The 16,309-nt window shown below is 39.3% G+C and overlaps 1 protein-coding gene across 1 annotated transcript in view; it reads left to right on the top strand.

Annotated features, from left to right (window-relative positions):
• Positions 1 to 5,648: 5,648 nt before the first annotated feature.
• The window catches only part of LOC111599174 (zinc finger protein ush), a 58,617-nt gene continuing 47,956 nt past the window's right edge, over positions 5,649 to 16,309 (top strand). Inside the window, exon 1 of the mRNA XM_023314757.2 lies at positions 5,649 to 5,888. Coding sequence (XP_023170525.2) covers positions 5,846 to 5,888 — 43 coding nt within the window. The 5' untranslated portion in view covers positions 5,649 to 5,845. The remainder of the gene's footprint in view (positions 5,889 to 16,309) is intronic.

The following is a 16,309-nucleotide window of genomic DNA, read 5'->3' as shown; positions in this document are numbered from 1 at the left end:
ATCAATAACTACTAAAATTAAGCACTCGGTGCGGCTTTGACATTTTACAAATTTTAAATGATAAAATGCCAACTTCAGACCGAACAGTAAAAGAATAATAAGTTCATATATATGATAAATATTCGAACAACTTTCTTTAAATTACAGGGCATGTCATAAAAGATGCGAGATAAATATATACCCTTTTTTTTTATTATTATTATAAGTTTATTTCAGTCAGAGTGCGCATAGCGTGGAATAATTCGGTTTATAATCAAATCGTAGAAGAGGCAGAGTCTAATGACAAAGGAAGGCACAAACAAAATCTAATTAACATATTTTTGCAAATTATGCATCGTGTGTTGTGACTTTGGGGGCCATAAATCGATCGGATGATCCATTCCGAAAGAGTGGGAACTAAAGAGCAACAGAGAGAGAGAGGGGGGAGAGAGCGAGAGATAGAGAAGGTTGTCTATACTGCGAACCTATATATTTCAACTTGAAAGGCAACACCCAGGCTCAAGATCACCTTTTAAACATGTGCCGCAAGGCGTTGGCACTTGGCAAGGACAAATGTGCGTTGACGAGGAAGCAACAATTGCAACAAAAACCCGAAATAAACAACAAACAGCAACAAATTACGCGAAAAGGTCAATGCGCAAAACAAAATTGAGAAAACGTTGAACCACCAGCCCCAGACCCTGAGCCAGCTTCGAGTGTAAAAAATGTAAAGCAGGCCGGTCGCAAATCAGCAACAGTAACAACAACATCGACAACAACAACAACAATTATTTAGCTGGCAAAATGTATATTGATTTGAACTTTGGAATGATGTCATGCATTGACTTACGATCGCAGACAGATATTCAGATTAGAGGAAAACCCCTTGAGACCGCTCAAGTGGAGTGCAACATGCGTCTGGGCAGTGGTGCGCTAGCTGTAGCAGGAAGTAACCCATTAGTCAATCAGTTGATCAATGAAACTTTCGATCAAACAAGCTTCAAAACTAATTTGCAATCTTCAAATATTGAAGAATGTTTTTTCTTATATTTAATACCCTGTAGCTAGATTACGTACTTTATTTTATTTATTTTTATTTATCGATTATTTTATTTTATTTATTTTATTTTATTTTTATTTATTTTATTTTTATTTATCGATTTGTAAAATATAAATTGATTAGGGAAGTATATAAACTTTGAATAGAGGTTGGTAAAAAGTGTCTCATGATGATATCCTAATGCTCGATATATATCGATTTCTAAGCAAATTAGCTTAACTTTAGCATTGGCACAGCATTGAACATTGAACATACTAAACAAATAAAATCAAAGAAAATACTTTGGACTTCGACACTAGCTACAGGGCATCTGGTAGACGAGCAAATTTTTATTTTTATTATGATGAGTGGAAGCACTTCAAGTCGCTCGCTATAAATAGCTAAGCCGATACGAAGCTGACTTTAAAATTGGCTCGTTTGATAAGCGAGCGGAGCGTAAAGGAAGCCAATGCTAGGGCCACACGGGTCGTATGCGTGATATGCCGTGTTGACCATAAAGCAAACAAATACGTATACGTATTGATCATACGCAGCGTGTGCCAAGCGTGAACCTACCGCAATGGCAGCCGCCCACACATACACACACACACACACACATAGAGCCAATTAGCAGCTGCTGAGAACAACATTGGCTAATGCATTGCTATTCTCATTATTGTTGTTGTTGTTGGTGTTTATAAATAGCCTCAAAGGCAGGGCGCCTGGCCAAATGGACTTTGTGGCCAACATTTCTGGGTGGGCGTGGCATGACCGCCTTGTAATGCCAACAACACAGCGTGTAAAAATAACTGCATAATTTTAGTTTATTTTCTTCGCTTCTCTCTTTTTTTTGTTAATTGTTTTCGTTTTTTTTCTGCGCTTTTGCCAACTGTCTTCTTTTTTGGTCATATTTTTATGCAGTTTTGGCTGCTTATGCGAATTGTCTGGCAAATTTCATCAGCTCTTTTAATTTATGCATCATTAGCGATGATCAAGTTGAGCGTGATTATGATAATCATAACGGGGCGTGTGATGATCTCTTTGGAAGCAGCCCAACAGCGAGAGTGTTGTTGGTTCTTCGAAAGAAAGGGATCGACTGGATGAGTGGCAGGCGTGTCGAGGCGTGGGGGTAGCCGTAACTGTCTGGCTAACAAGGTTAAAAGCAGCCTCTGCGCCAGGGCTGGCACAGCGGCAGCGGATCAACGCACTCCAGGCGAAACACATTTTCGAAACAAACAAAAACCAGTCAGAACGTTGAAAACGGGTTGTCGAGACGGCGTAATACGCTGGGCAGCGTTTAAATACAGTCGAAAGCAATATCCAAAGTGGCTCTAAAACTGTAAAAGAATTACAAACTGTGAGCTTGGGACATTCAAATTGATATTTTCAGAAGATATTTTAGAGAAATTGAGGATAAGCTGGACTAGGGTTGGGTACGTAATACCTTGGGTAAAGTGCATGAAGTTTCCTCAATGAACTCAAAACTGTGAATACCAACTGTGACTGAGATATATGTTTATCGATCATTATGAAAGAGCTGATCAACTTGATGATTACTATTTGAATTTAGTTAATGATATAGCATTAACACGCCCCCCTTTCTCTCTCTCTCTCTCTGTTGTTAGCCCTATGATAACTACTCTAAGATACACTGTTGCTTACAAGCTATATCTGAGTTTCAGCTATCCTAAGAACACACTTTTACAATCAAGAGCAAAGCTTGGCACTCAATATACCCCATTGCAACACTGTGACTCAGGGTATTTGTACAAAATATAAATGAATGACAGGAGCACAAGGTAACTGCACCCTTGGGTCAATGATATCGTCACGTATGCGATACAATTATTCAGTTATGGCAGCAGCAGCAGTGGCAGCGGCAGGCATCAACCGAGGCAGTCGCGGACAACCTCGGAACTGAGGAAGTTGCTTGACCTGGAAGTGGCCGCAGCCCGTTTTGACCGCGAGAGTGTAATGCACCATGATTATGGCCAAGCAGATATAGAGGCTGTCACAGATGTACGCAGCCAGAGATACAGATGCACACACTGGCAGAGATACAGCTGCAGTTGCTATCGCAAATACAGATTAAGCTATAGTAACAAACAGACTGAAGGCTGTGTCTATTGACATATATAAATATAAATAAGGAAACATAATCCAAAACTTAAACATGATCTTAGATACGTTGTCTACAGATACGGATACAGACAGCTACTAGATGAGTCAGAGTCAAATATACGTAGCTTGCTCACAAGATGTTCAGATAGATAAGCAGTATAGATACATTGCGACAAGTAGATACATTGAGCTTGAGGAGATGGAGATGCAGATACATTGTAGATACAGATATATTGCCTATAAAGATACAGATACATTGACTACAGGGCGCCACGGTAGAAAATACAGATAAAGATATTAATGAGAGCCACAGAGACAGATACTTTGTTAAATATGCAGATACATTAAGAATTGAAGACACAGATACAGATACAGCTGCAATTCCATTATACTATTAGCGACAAATACTTTGTCTAAAGAAGTTGCAGACACATTTCTTATAGGAGATACAAGTACATTGGCAGTTGAGGACACAGCTGCAGCTATTTGATTAGAGATGCTGAGAGCTACAGCCTTAGATACTTTCTCATTTGTAGTCACAGATACATGCACAGGCGAAGATACAGATAAAGATACATTGTTCAAAGGAGGCACAGAGACAGATACTTAGTTAGTTGCAGATACAGATACATTGGCAGTTCAGCACACAGATACAGATGCAGCTACAGATACATCTACCGCTACAGCTACTTACGGTTTGTTGGATATTTATAGGTTTTTGGGCGAATGTCGAATTGCATTGCAATCGCTGCCCGAAAAGTCAAACATAAAAAGGCGGGGCGAATGAACGCAGCGAAGGCCAACGTGGCGAATACTTCATTAACGACGTTGACCGCAGTTTAGGCAGGGGCGGGGGAAGCAGGCAGCGGTTGGTTGTAGGATGCAGCAGAGTTATGTTAAACGCTTTCGGCTAATCAGCTGCGCCATATGTTACCGCGGATTATTTCCCGCATTTTCTTCATATTTATTGCCCAATGCATAAGCGAGTCACAGCCGGCCCATAACCTTCCCTTCCCTGTGACCCTTGGCAAATGTCCCTTTTTTTTAGCTGGCCTTCGTTACGTGGCGCTCAGGAGGAAGCATTTCATTTCCGGCACTGTCGACATTTTCAAATCTATGAGCGTCCAATGCAAAGCACCAAAAATTTCCATTAAAATGCAATAGGTGCAAATTAGAAGACAAAAAGCCCCAACTCAAAAAAATAAAAAAAGCTGAGAAATATATAAAACCAACTGTGAATAAATTGCTCTCCCGTGCGTAGCAAATGTGCACGACTGCAAATACCTTGGAAATACGGGTAATAACTGTACACAACAGTTAAATCTAATTGGAACCTAAACAATTCCAATACGTTTCTCACACAAATGATATAATAAATGGAAAAAAAAAATTATTTATATTTCTAATCTTGAAATTGATTCCAGATTATTGATTTAATCACGAATAAGTAACTAATTTTAATAACTGTTGTAAATAATAAAACTAAGAATTAATAGCCACTTCTGATAAGATAATTACAATTTCCAAAAAAATCGAATCAAAATTATGTTCAATTCTTCTAAAATAAAACAGCCTGAATGTATGCTTTATATTTAAGTTAACGACCTAACATTGCCAACTAATATTTGCCGCGTTGCCAATTGTCAGAAATTTACCTATCGATAGTAGCTGCGATATTTCACAATATTAGGTGAGGTTGTGGCGCAGCGAACAGCTGCAGTGCAATTCGCCGCGCTACACGCGTACGCGTCTCTGCCGGTATGCTTTTTGATTTGTGTAATAAATAAGCCATTTATAATTATAACAACACATTTAAAATGTATTAAAAGTAGAGAGCAACAGCTGCAAAGTGTTAGCAAAGTGAAGTGTATAATGGCATTAATTGTATGTTAAACGTGCGTAGTGTTTCGGCTTTTTGTTTTGATTCTTATCATGCGACGAAACAGACGGCCAAAGCGGGCGGTGCAATGAAAAATAAAGTAAAAACAAAATGGAAAAGCTGCCAGAATGCGCGCGCAATCAACAACTGAGCGAGCCAACGAAGCAGAGAGATAGAGAGACCCAGGGAGAGAGAGCGAATTCACCGGTTTCTATGCTGTTCGCTGCTTGGGGCAAAAGCTTCAAAAGCAGCGCAGCAACGACGTCGCCGTCGACGACGGCAGCATTTAGTTGTGAGCAAGACTTTGCACTGTTCGGACGTTGTTCGCCGCACGCCCACGCTACGCCGACGCCGACGCAACACGCGACAACAGCAGCAGCAATAACAATAATAACAGCAACTCGAGCTATAAGCAACAATTGTAATGCCAATAAGACACATAAGTTGATTGGAATAGAACGCCCGCCCATTGCGTTGCCAATCAGATTCCCTTTAAGCGATACCGTTACATGAACTCGCGATCGTCGCGCGCCTCGTTTAAAATTAATTAATTATTAATATGCACGCTAAAAGGTCAATGCAAATCACGTACATAATTAAAAAGAAATTATAAATATAAATTATCAAATCAAATCAAATATTATTGATAACTGCATGCGAATTGCATTCCAATTGGAAAGAAATAAAGGTGCTTAACGTGTTTTATTTTCCGCCGGTAAATGTGAATGTCGAATGGGCAAACGGATTTGATGTAGACGCCGACTTGGACGCAGCTCTACACATTGGAGCAGCCCCCAACCCCACCAACTTTGCATTGGTAGCAAACAATGTCACGACGCAAACAGTCGAATCCAAAGCCGTTGAATAAAGGTAAGTGAGAACCGCTCCTCCGCCCCCGCCCATTTACACCTGCTACAAATACAGAAAAAAAAAACAGCTATGTCAGCTCGTAATATATGTTTTGGGGTTTTCCATTACGCGCGTGAAGCATGTGAACGATCTGAACCCAAAAAAAAAACATATAGATATGTATTAATGTATGTGTACATATGTATACATATGTATAAATAATTATAATAATAATGATAAAAAAATGAGCTATGCGATTGTCAACTAGATTTGAGCTTATTTTTTTTTATTTAAATGAAATTTCTTTGTTAACACATTTAGAGACACCTGACCGATGAGGGAAGGAGGTAGGTTAGGGGTCTAGGACGGATATCGAACACTCCCTATTATGTGTATTAAACTAATTACATTTCGTTGTTTGTCATTTGATATATGAGCCAGAGCTAAGCCAGAGCATTCGCTTTGACCAATGAATGCATTTTGGAATCGATAATACGTGCCCCACCTGAAGCAACGAGCCAAAAGTCTTCGCTAATCGCTAACGGCTCCAACGTTGGAGCGCTCCTTATCGCGAGCACGTTTCACGGTTCAGGTTGAGTTGGATTTGCTTGTACTTTTGTTTCTCTACTTATTTATTTATGTTTATATTTCTTTTTTGTTGTTTTGTTTTTGTTGTAAACAATGATATCACCCGAAGTTGGTGTAAATGGAGTGTGTGTGCACGCTGATTGGATAAAAATGCAAAAGAAACGAATTATCTATTCATGAATAGTAACTGAAGTCTATTCTACAGAAGATATTAAATATATCGATAATTTTATGGGTACATACTGATCGTATAATACTAATATAAACAGGAGACTGAAACTTAATGTGCGTGTATACACTGTATTCTTGATCATGAAATGAAAGACTATGTATGGAATTTCCCTGAACTAATCAATTTATTTATATATATTTACATCCATTAAGATCGAAAGGTAATAGAAATATATATAATGGAATTTTTATATAACAAATAAGTGCTTATGAAAAATACACCCTAGCTAACAATAGATCTGTACATGCAGTACAGTAATAATACATATTTGGAATATACTTTAAATGAAATACGGACACACTATCCAAAAACATAGACATAATACATAAAGTCAATATGGTTAACAATGCAACTCAGTAAGGAGAGCAACAATAATAAATATGTAGGATAGATGTTCATTGAAATATGTATACTTTGCGATGTTTATCATAATTAGAGTAAATACATTCAATGCTTACACACTGCGTAACAAAGGAATAATTCAAACAACTAATATATAATATACACAAAATACAATATGTTTACGCTGCCGAAGGAACATTCAATTCAAATGTGTACACACTTCATATAAATACGTATATAAATATAGCATTCAAATGTATGTACACACTGGTTACAACTTGTCGATTTATCCTTTCTGCGAGATGGCCACACACATTCTAAAAATAGGAAGAATTATAGCTATACAGCACTTACATACATTCATATATTAAATATGCATGTGATGTATATGTGTGTGTGCACACTGTTTAACAGCCCAACTAAGCAACGGTTACAGTTACGATAAATTAACGCGCTTATCTATGCAGCTGTTGTTGCTGTTGTTGCTGCACCTGCGCCGTTTGCTTTCTTCCATACAGCGAACTATCGCAGGCTAGGCCAAGTAGTGTCCCTCTCCCTCTCTCTCCCTCTCTCTCTCTTTCACTATCTTTGTCTCTTTTTCTGTTAGTTTTGCATACTTATCTTAAGCGCATTTGCTGCTGTTCTTATTGCTAACTGTTGTTGTTGTTGTTTGACATTTTTCTATAGCTTTAAAGCGCGCAGTCGATAAACTTTTATCACAACTGCAGCAGCAGAAAACGAAAACTGTGCAAAAGTCTTAGCTGCCGCTGCTGCTGTTGTTGTTGTTGCTATTGCCGTTAGCTTGGGTGATATGGCAACGCCGTTGTCGTGCCCAGTGTTGGTAACCGCAACTGGGCTGCAGGTCACAGACCAAAATAGATAAACATTGCGTTTGGTATTTTCCATCCACTGTTTGTTTTTATTTTTATAAATTTTTAATAAACTTTTATCACTAATTTTATGCTAATTGCCAGCTGTGCGCTGGCTGTTATTATCTAGGCAAAACGTAGAAGTAGAAAGAGTCGCTGAGTAACAGACGCGACCAGCACAACAACATGCGGGCGACAATTTCCATTTCCATTTTCATTTCCAATTCCAATTTTCCAAGTAGAACTCCGGGCTTGAAAAGAAAAAGAAGAAAGAAAAAACTCAACTCAACGAGTGAGCGCGTCAGCAATCGCTGGGTACGTGTCATGCGGCTTATTTCAGTGTTGATAGCAGCATTCATGTGTCTGTGAGTGTGCATATCTATGTACATATGTATTTGCAGTTTGCAATTGCAGTTGCTGCAGCCCGTTGATAGAGTTAAAGCTCAGGTTGCGCTAGATAGCCAATTACCAAGGCCACCCTGTAGCCGCCATGCACCCTGTGCTTGTTATCCACGGCGGCTGCGGCTCACGATGATGAACCATCGACAATTGAGAGAAAGACCGTGAGAGGCAGAGGGAGGGGAAGACGAGCACAGCTGGCAGATAAGCTCGATACGAGCTTTGGCCATTTTGACATTGTGTTTTAAAAAGCGCGATAAGCTTTTGTTGTTAATGCTGATGTTTATTATTTTTTATTTTATTTAATTTTTTTCTCTTCATTTTTATTTTTGTTTTTGTTTTTGTTTTTTTTGCATTAACCGTTTGTGAAATCGTACCAGGAAATATCAGCAGATAAATAACAATAACAACTAACAGCAGCAACAACAACTTGCATTACAAATTACAAAATGTTGTTTTCGTTTTGTGTACTCGCATTAAGTTCAATTCTTGTTGTTGCTTTTTGGACAGCGCATTTGCATATCAACTGCGATAAAGCAGTTACCACGCGAGGGGGCGGGGGAGTAGGGGGCACTTGGGAACGTTTGAGTCTTGAGTCACACAGCCCCGTAAACAATTGCGATATCGACTCCAGTCGAGTCGCTTATCGAAACTGAACTAGCTAAAAAGCACTTGCTTTATAATATCAAATTTAGAATAGGAATAGGAAATACTTAAGCCAAACGAAATGAAACAGGAATAATGAAAAAAGATAATTTCTCATTAAAAGCACATACTGCAGCCAAAGCGCTGTCACTGCGTAAACTGCGCAGTAAGCAGAGCGTGTGCGTGTGCTTGGGTGTGTGTGTGTGTGTGTACATGTGTTGTTTGTCATGGATAAATAAAAGAGGCGTAAAATAAGTGAAATAGCAGCTGTGCACAGGCATCAAGTAAATGTTACACTCCCGACTAGATCACTCTTACTTGTTGGCTTATGATATGTGTTTGCTGTAGGTCAAAGAGTGTCGCTTCACTTTTGGCTTCGATCGTAGCTTTAATCATTTAATTTTTTATTTTATAGCAAATTTAATGAAAAAAGTTTCCGCTGACGACATCTGGTTCTTAATCTTATGCATTTAAGCTTAGATACGATCACAATCTTTAAAATATATAATTATCTTAAGATTAAGTCACGAATGCTAATCTAACTGCTATTGATATTTTAGTAAATTCTTTTAATAAAAAATATTATTTATTATTATCATAAAATCAAAAGTCAAATCAAAATTCCTAAAATAACGCTCTTTTTATATATATGTATGAACTGATAAATTATTGATTATTTTTAAATTTGTTTTCATTTTTTTATATTTTTGTTTAATTTGTCATTCGAAATAAATGTGTGAAGACGAAGACTGGCGACTGCCACTAAAATATCTTATAGATATAAATATATATATATATATATATATATATATAGTTTTTATTTTTAAAATATAACGCTTATCTGGGTATGCCTGCATGACTCTATCGTATGGAATTTTTCAAGATCCATTTGGTGAGTGATCAATTTTCAGAGACAGCTGATTTGAGCTGAGCAAGCGTTATCAAGGTTTTCAGTTTCATATCAATCGAAATAAATACGAAATTCGATGCTCGAGTTGTGATAATGTTTTGTAGTCAGTTTTGAGAGACAAGCGGAGAGTGAAAAAGCTAAACAACAAACTTGAACAGCTGTCCGCTGTACAGATAGCCATGTTGTTGTTGCTTTTGTTGTTGTATGATTTGTACAGTTCGCGCTTATCAGCTGATCTGATGGCAAGATTGTCGCGCTTTGCTTCAAAATGAGAATGAACTGAAAACAACGACAGAAATTGTAGAAACAGCAACAACAACAAGACCAATAACATCAACAACAACAGCAACAACAAACAACAAAAGCAACAAAAATTGTTTTATGTATTTTGAGTTTTTAGTTGTCGTTGTTGTTGCTGTAGCTGTAGCTCGTCGTCTGGCTGTTTTATAACAATTTCAAAAGATTTTCAACAAATGATAAAAATGTCAATGTGATTTGGCTTGTCGGATTGTAGCCGGGGCAGCGGCAACGCCAAGTATGCAGCTACTATGCGATTATATATGGATACACTGAGAAAAAAATTACAACAAAAATGGTTAGTGGAAATCTTATTCAATTGTGGTCAAGAGAAACATTTTTGAGGCTTAGAACGTCATTTCTTTGACCTGAATACACTGAGAAAAGTGACAGGAATTTTTGGTAGACAATGTATGAGCAAATGTTGTCAGAGCTTGGTCAAGATTGAAATGAAGAGTATCTTTATTTCAGAACGTTTCATATTTTTTTTAAATATAATTAAGAAATATTGCTCTTTGTTCTAGAAAATTGCTGATTATGTATGGATACACTGTGAAAAAGGCGACTTGTTTGCTATTCAAATCGTGCATAAATAATTTTCTTTGGCTTAGATTAGTCTTTTTGAAGCTTAACTTAAATAAAGAATACTTAAATTTAAAAATTTCTCAGCTCATGCTTAAATTTTATATTTTTAGCTAAATTTATAAATTATTTTATTTCATTTATTTCATAACATTTGTGATAAGAGAAATACTTCAAGTTGCCAATTTAAATTTATGATAACACTTAAATAAGTTAATATTTTATTGCATTCATGATGGTTTAATGTTTATTTAAAGCATGCAAATTCTTGTCTATTTTTAACTCTTTCAAGAATTTGTGACTTTTTTATCTAGAACTATTTTGAAAACAAAGCATGATTCATATTTTAGAAACATAATATTCAATTGCAAAGCTTTATTTAAACTAAGAACTATAAGACTTTATTCAAGCACATTCTTCATACTTTAAGCAGTTTATATTGAATAATGCTTAATCAAAGCTAATATCCCCTTTCCTAAGCGCTAAAGAACATTAGTGTTTAATTAAAGCCTTGTATTTCGCTGAGTGTACCATTTAGTATACGAATATATGTATACACATATATGTATGTGTGTGTGTTGGTATACCTGGTTTATATATGGTTATATTGTTTGTTTCGCTATCGCTCAGCGATCTGGTTCGCCTCGCTTTGCTGATGATTTTGGCAACTGTTGTCAGTTGATGGGCTTCGGGGCAGTTGGCGGAGGCATTTTGGATGGGCCACGATATCATTGCGCACGCCTAATTAATTTTCGTTTGGCAAGCGCGGCGATGCCATCAGATATCAGTTCCATTTTCTTTCTCCTTTTTATTCGTTGCTTCCCCGCTCCCTCCCAAACAAAAAAAAAAAAAACCGCTTGAAATCTAAATCAGCAATCATCAGAAGTCGGTAGCCGCCTACTGGGGCGATATGAAATAAGAATCGCTGTCGCCTGGCATTGATAACAACTGTCGGCCAGTCATAAATCTTTGTCAGCTGTTGATAGCCAGTTGGTCCGTCAATCCGTCAGTCAGTCTGTCTCCACGCTTGAGCTCTAATCACTATCGCGATAACTATCGGACCGCTGCACTGATTTCTGTGCCTTTATCAACGGGAATTGCTTCCGCTATAGAGCTACGCATCTATCTGTGTGTGTATGTGTGTGGCTATGAATATTATTATATCATGTTGAAAATCTCATTGCTCATATTTCTACAGTTTATCGCCATCAGTTGAATTTCTTCAAGTGTCGCCGACTCACTGATAATCGTTATCGTTATTGTTATCGTCGGCGACTTCTATAACCCAAAAGGAATTCACTTGGCCTTTGCTCATATAGTTACCCTTCTTCAAGACTATATTGGTTGGTGGCACTTAAGATTGGCCGATTTGCCGATTTGCTGGCCCAACATAGCTAGATAATCATCGTCTTCATTATCATCTGTTGCTTTGCTTGGTTTCGCTTTCTGGCGCTTGCTGTGCTCCCCACCCACTTAATTAAAACTCAACTGCCTTCTCATCATTGTCAGGCTCTCTTCTGTGCTCAATTTCATTTCGGCCTTTCTTTATCAATCTTTTTCGCGCTTATCTTGAAATAAAGTTCAGCCAAGGTCCTATTATCTATTCCCAGCGATCAGCAGCGACTGGACAGCCGCCGTTTAATTGACCAGCCGTACCACACCGAACCGTACCAAGCCTGCCCCTAGGCCCCTTGGCCAGTTTGTCTGTCTGTCTCAACGTTTTGCGCTGTCTTGTCTCTCTTTCTCATCTCCTTCTCATCTAACCACATCTCTGATTAAGCTGGCCACCTCGTAGACCTCTTAGACCCCTGCGACCCCTTGGATCCCAGCAAAAAAACTCGAGTTGATAATCCAATGCCCTGGTGGTCGCAAGTTTTTCAAGCATCCTGTCTTGGCAAACTCTTAGCTTTGCTTTCTCATCAATCAATTATTAATTACAACATTTTCCCCTGCAACTGGATGCCGCGTATCCGCCTAACCTCTCTCTCTCTCTCCCTCTCTCCACTCTGTCTGCTTCTCTGTGCTGACTCAGCAGCTGGTATGTGCGATAAATTGATTAAATTTATATTTGCAGTCAGACAACAGCGACAACTTTGCTACCATCCCCCAACCGTTGCTCTCTTTGCCTTCCTTTCGAGTACCACTTCGCTTACCCTTTAAGCATCAGCTCCTGTATGTGTTTAGCTACATTTTTGATTACTTGTTGTGCTATCTCTTATTACTCCTTCGACTTCTTTTTCGATTTCTTAATGTGGCTCTATGATTTTCTATTCGATTATCTTCTGGTCTCTTCATATTTTGTCCCATCTCTGAATGTTTCTTTATTTCTTTTATGACTTTATTTCTTTTTTACTGCTTTTAGTATGTCTACGACTTATCCTTCCATATCTGAAGATCCTTTCTCTTCATCTTTAACTTAGACCAATTCTACACATTTTACTACCTCTTTGAATAGTTCTTCGATTAATGTTTTATGGCCTCTCCGAATACTTTTCCTACTACTGCTTGGATTATCCCATCGATTAACTCTTCGATTGTGACTTGCGTTGCCTATGCGAATACTGCTTATACACCCTCTTCGATACTCTCTTTTAGCACTTGTCTGGTTGCTTCTGCTACTACTTCACTACCTCTGAAAGTTAAATCTTTGATTACTTTTTCGAATACCTCTTCATTAGCCATTTCAACTCCCTTGTGCCTCCCTCTTCAAGACGCCCAGTGACTTGTCTTGCTGATACTTCTTCAATTTCACACACACGCACAACTCAACTTCAAGTTGCAATCGCAATGGAATCGAAATCGGAGCGCATAGGCACATTTCAAATGAAAATTTAAGTGCTGCGATTAATTTGGCTTATCAGGCAGCGACAAAGCCCTCCCGCCCGAAATACGAAAAGCGAAACAAGTGCAATTAAAAGATTTTTAAGCAAACATTTGTCATTAGAGATAACATGGAGGCATGGAGGCGGAGCAGGGGGTGGCAGGCAACAGGGGGTGGGCGACGACTGCCTACGCCTAAACCAAAATTGGGATGTCTCAATTGCAGGTGCTCGGGCAGGTCGGTGAGCTGCAGCTGGCTTTAAAAAGCAAACTAATTACACGATAAACGACGCACGACGACGTTTGTCTCGAATGTCTCTATCTGTGCTGCAGACCCCTCATCGGCCCACACGTTCTATGCGGCTTGTCTACGCACCAGGCAATCAAATCGAATGAATGGCTGGCAGTTTAAGCGTTACGATGGGGACGCTATACATTGCCCTAGCCCCTTGGCGGTGGCAATGGCCCTGGCCAAAATGCAGCACCAGGCGCGTCGCGTCTCGCAAGCGGCGGCAATCGATTAAAAATCCATAAAAATATATTTCTAGATTTTATGTGCTGATCAGAGAAGCACAAAAAACAACAACAAACCAATCGAGCCCCACACACACCCCTTCTCCTGCTCTCTGTGTGTGTATGCCTGTGTGTGTGAGTAATTAAGTCTGCAGGGGGTTTGTGGCTAAGGGAGCACAATATGAAATCTATTTATGCCATTAGCTTTGCGCCGATCACACGCTGCGATAAGCGCCCAGCCCCAAAAACGTCCATTTTGTTTATCTGTAGCGTCTTGAAAGCGAGTTGGCAGCACCCACGAGGCAGGGTTGGGGCGGGGGTAGTGGAAGGCAATGCGGTCTATCGCAAGAGAGACAGCGCAACGAAAAGTACACAGCTAATTAAATCAAAGATTAAAAACGAATCACTCATGTTCCAAAATGGAAACGAACGAGTTTTCGGAGACAACAGCTATAGAGAGGGGTCTTGGTGGGAGGTTAGTAATATCACCAGATTCTAATCGCAAATTTTGCCAAAAATAAAAGAACAAGAGTGGCCAGCCGGGTGTAGTCGACTGGGAAGTACCTTATGTTATTTTTTGGCAGTTTTAAATGTGGTGTAAGCAAAAAAAATATTTAAATATTATTACAAAATATTTAGGTATAAGTATATTGATGTAACGCTGAAAGCCTTCCACAATTGAGATAGACTTGATCTGTATTTTTATATATTTTCTATATCTACAAAATCTAGAATATATATCTCAGTTCTGGAATATATCTGTATAAACTATTAAATCATATTTTAAACAGAAATCAACATTAAATCGATATTTATCGATGTTGCAGTCAATTATCTTTATTTTAATGAAAACACATCGAATGAGATGTTGCTTACTCATATACTCTTCCAACATACCCTGCCGTTAGTCACTTTCAATTGCTGCAGGGTAAATACAAGAATGAAAGACATTTGTGGCTTGGCATCGCGTCATCGTAGCACACACAAAAATCTCATTAGCTCAATTTCGAATTGTGTTTCTTGCCAGAGATACTCGACGATCTTTAGATTTCGATAAGTCGACAAATTCGTGTCTTTTTTGTTGTTCTGCTTTTTCGTTTTTAATTTTTAATATTGTTTGCCCAATTTTGACAAACTCAATCATGTGATTTCATTCTTAAGAGCAGCTCATGCGATTCGTTTCAGTTTGGGTCTCTCGTTCGACTTGGAGCACTTTAGGCGTAATCATTTGAATGGCCAACTTGCATTCGAGTCGAAGAAAGAGCGCGAGAGATGGGGGAGAGAGGGAGAAAGAGAGGGGAGCGTTGGCTGATAGCTGACGCTGCAGTCGCCGTCAGAGCTTATCTAAATGCCAGCCTCAGAGTCTCGTCTTCCATTATGATACACAGATATGCACACGTGGACAGGCTGACTGCATGGGCAAGGTGCGATGAGGAGCGACTTTGGAGCAGCGAATATCTGGCGGGCAATCGAATGCGTCGCCAGCGCGTCGCCTTTGCAGTTCCAAGTGCAGCTCCAAATGGATGCAACTAAAGCAGCTGTAAAAGATTCTAGATATCGAAGCTCAGATGCTCTTTTGCCGATATAGTCAATGTGAAATGAGTTGTCGCTGCAAATATCTTGATGGAAATGTTTTGCAGCTGCAACTCATGTCGATATCTAGGTGAACGCTGGCATATCAACCAATCCAGTCAAATAGTTGACCTATCAGGTTAGCTAACCCTTTTCTAGTTGTCACAACAGTTGATGTAACTCGCTGCTCTTATCAGCCTTTTGCAGGGTATTCTGTGAAGTGTTGAGGAAGCATAATTTACATGGCAACAGGCGCCATTAGGCGCTGCTCAAGCCTGAGCCAAGTGAATCGCATGCGAGACGAAACCGCGCAGAATAAAATGAAAGAAATAAATAAAGAGGCTCAGAGAATGAAACGAGTTCCAGTGGAGACCTGTTGCAAGCCGGCTGCAGTGCTTCACTTGCCACACTTCTCTCCCTCTCCCTCTCTCTCTCACTCACTCGCTCTGTCTCTCTTGGCTGATGGATGCGTGTTTGTTTACAGCCTCGCTGTTTGTTCAGTTTAGCGTAATTGCCGCCGTCGCCAGCGTCGTCTGTGCCGCGCGTTTGTTGCAACTGTGACGCGCGCGTCGCCGCAGGGCGCAAAATTAATGTTAACAACGTGTTCGTTCCAGCTAACCCTGCGCCTCCTCTGCCCCAGTCTCCACCCGCCGGACTAAGGATATCGCGCATG

This window comes from Drosophila hydei, unplaced genomic scaffold, assembly GCF_003285905.1.
Source record: "Drosophila hydei strain 15085-1641.00,03,60 unplaced genomic scaffold, DhydRS2 tig00008114-arrow-pilon, whole genome shotgun sequence".
NCBI classification, from domain to species: Eukaryota; Metazoa; Arthropoda; class Insecta; order Diptera; family Drosophilidae; genus Drosophila; species Drosophila hydei.
Note: the sequence above shows the minus strand (reverse complement) of the source record. Positions and strands in the feature narration are given on the sequence as shown.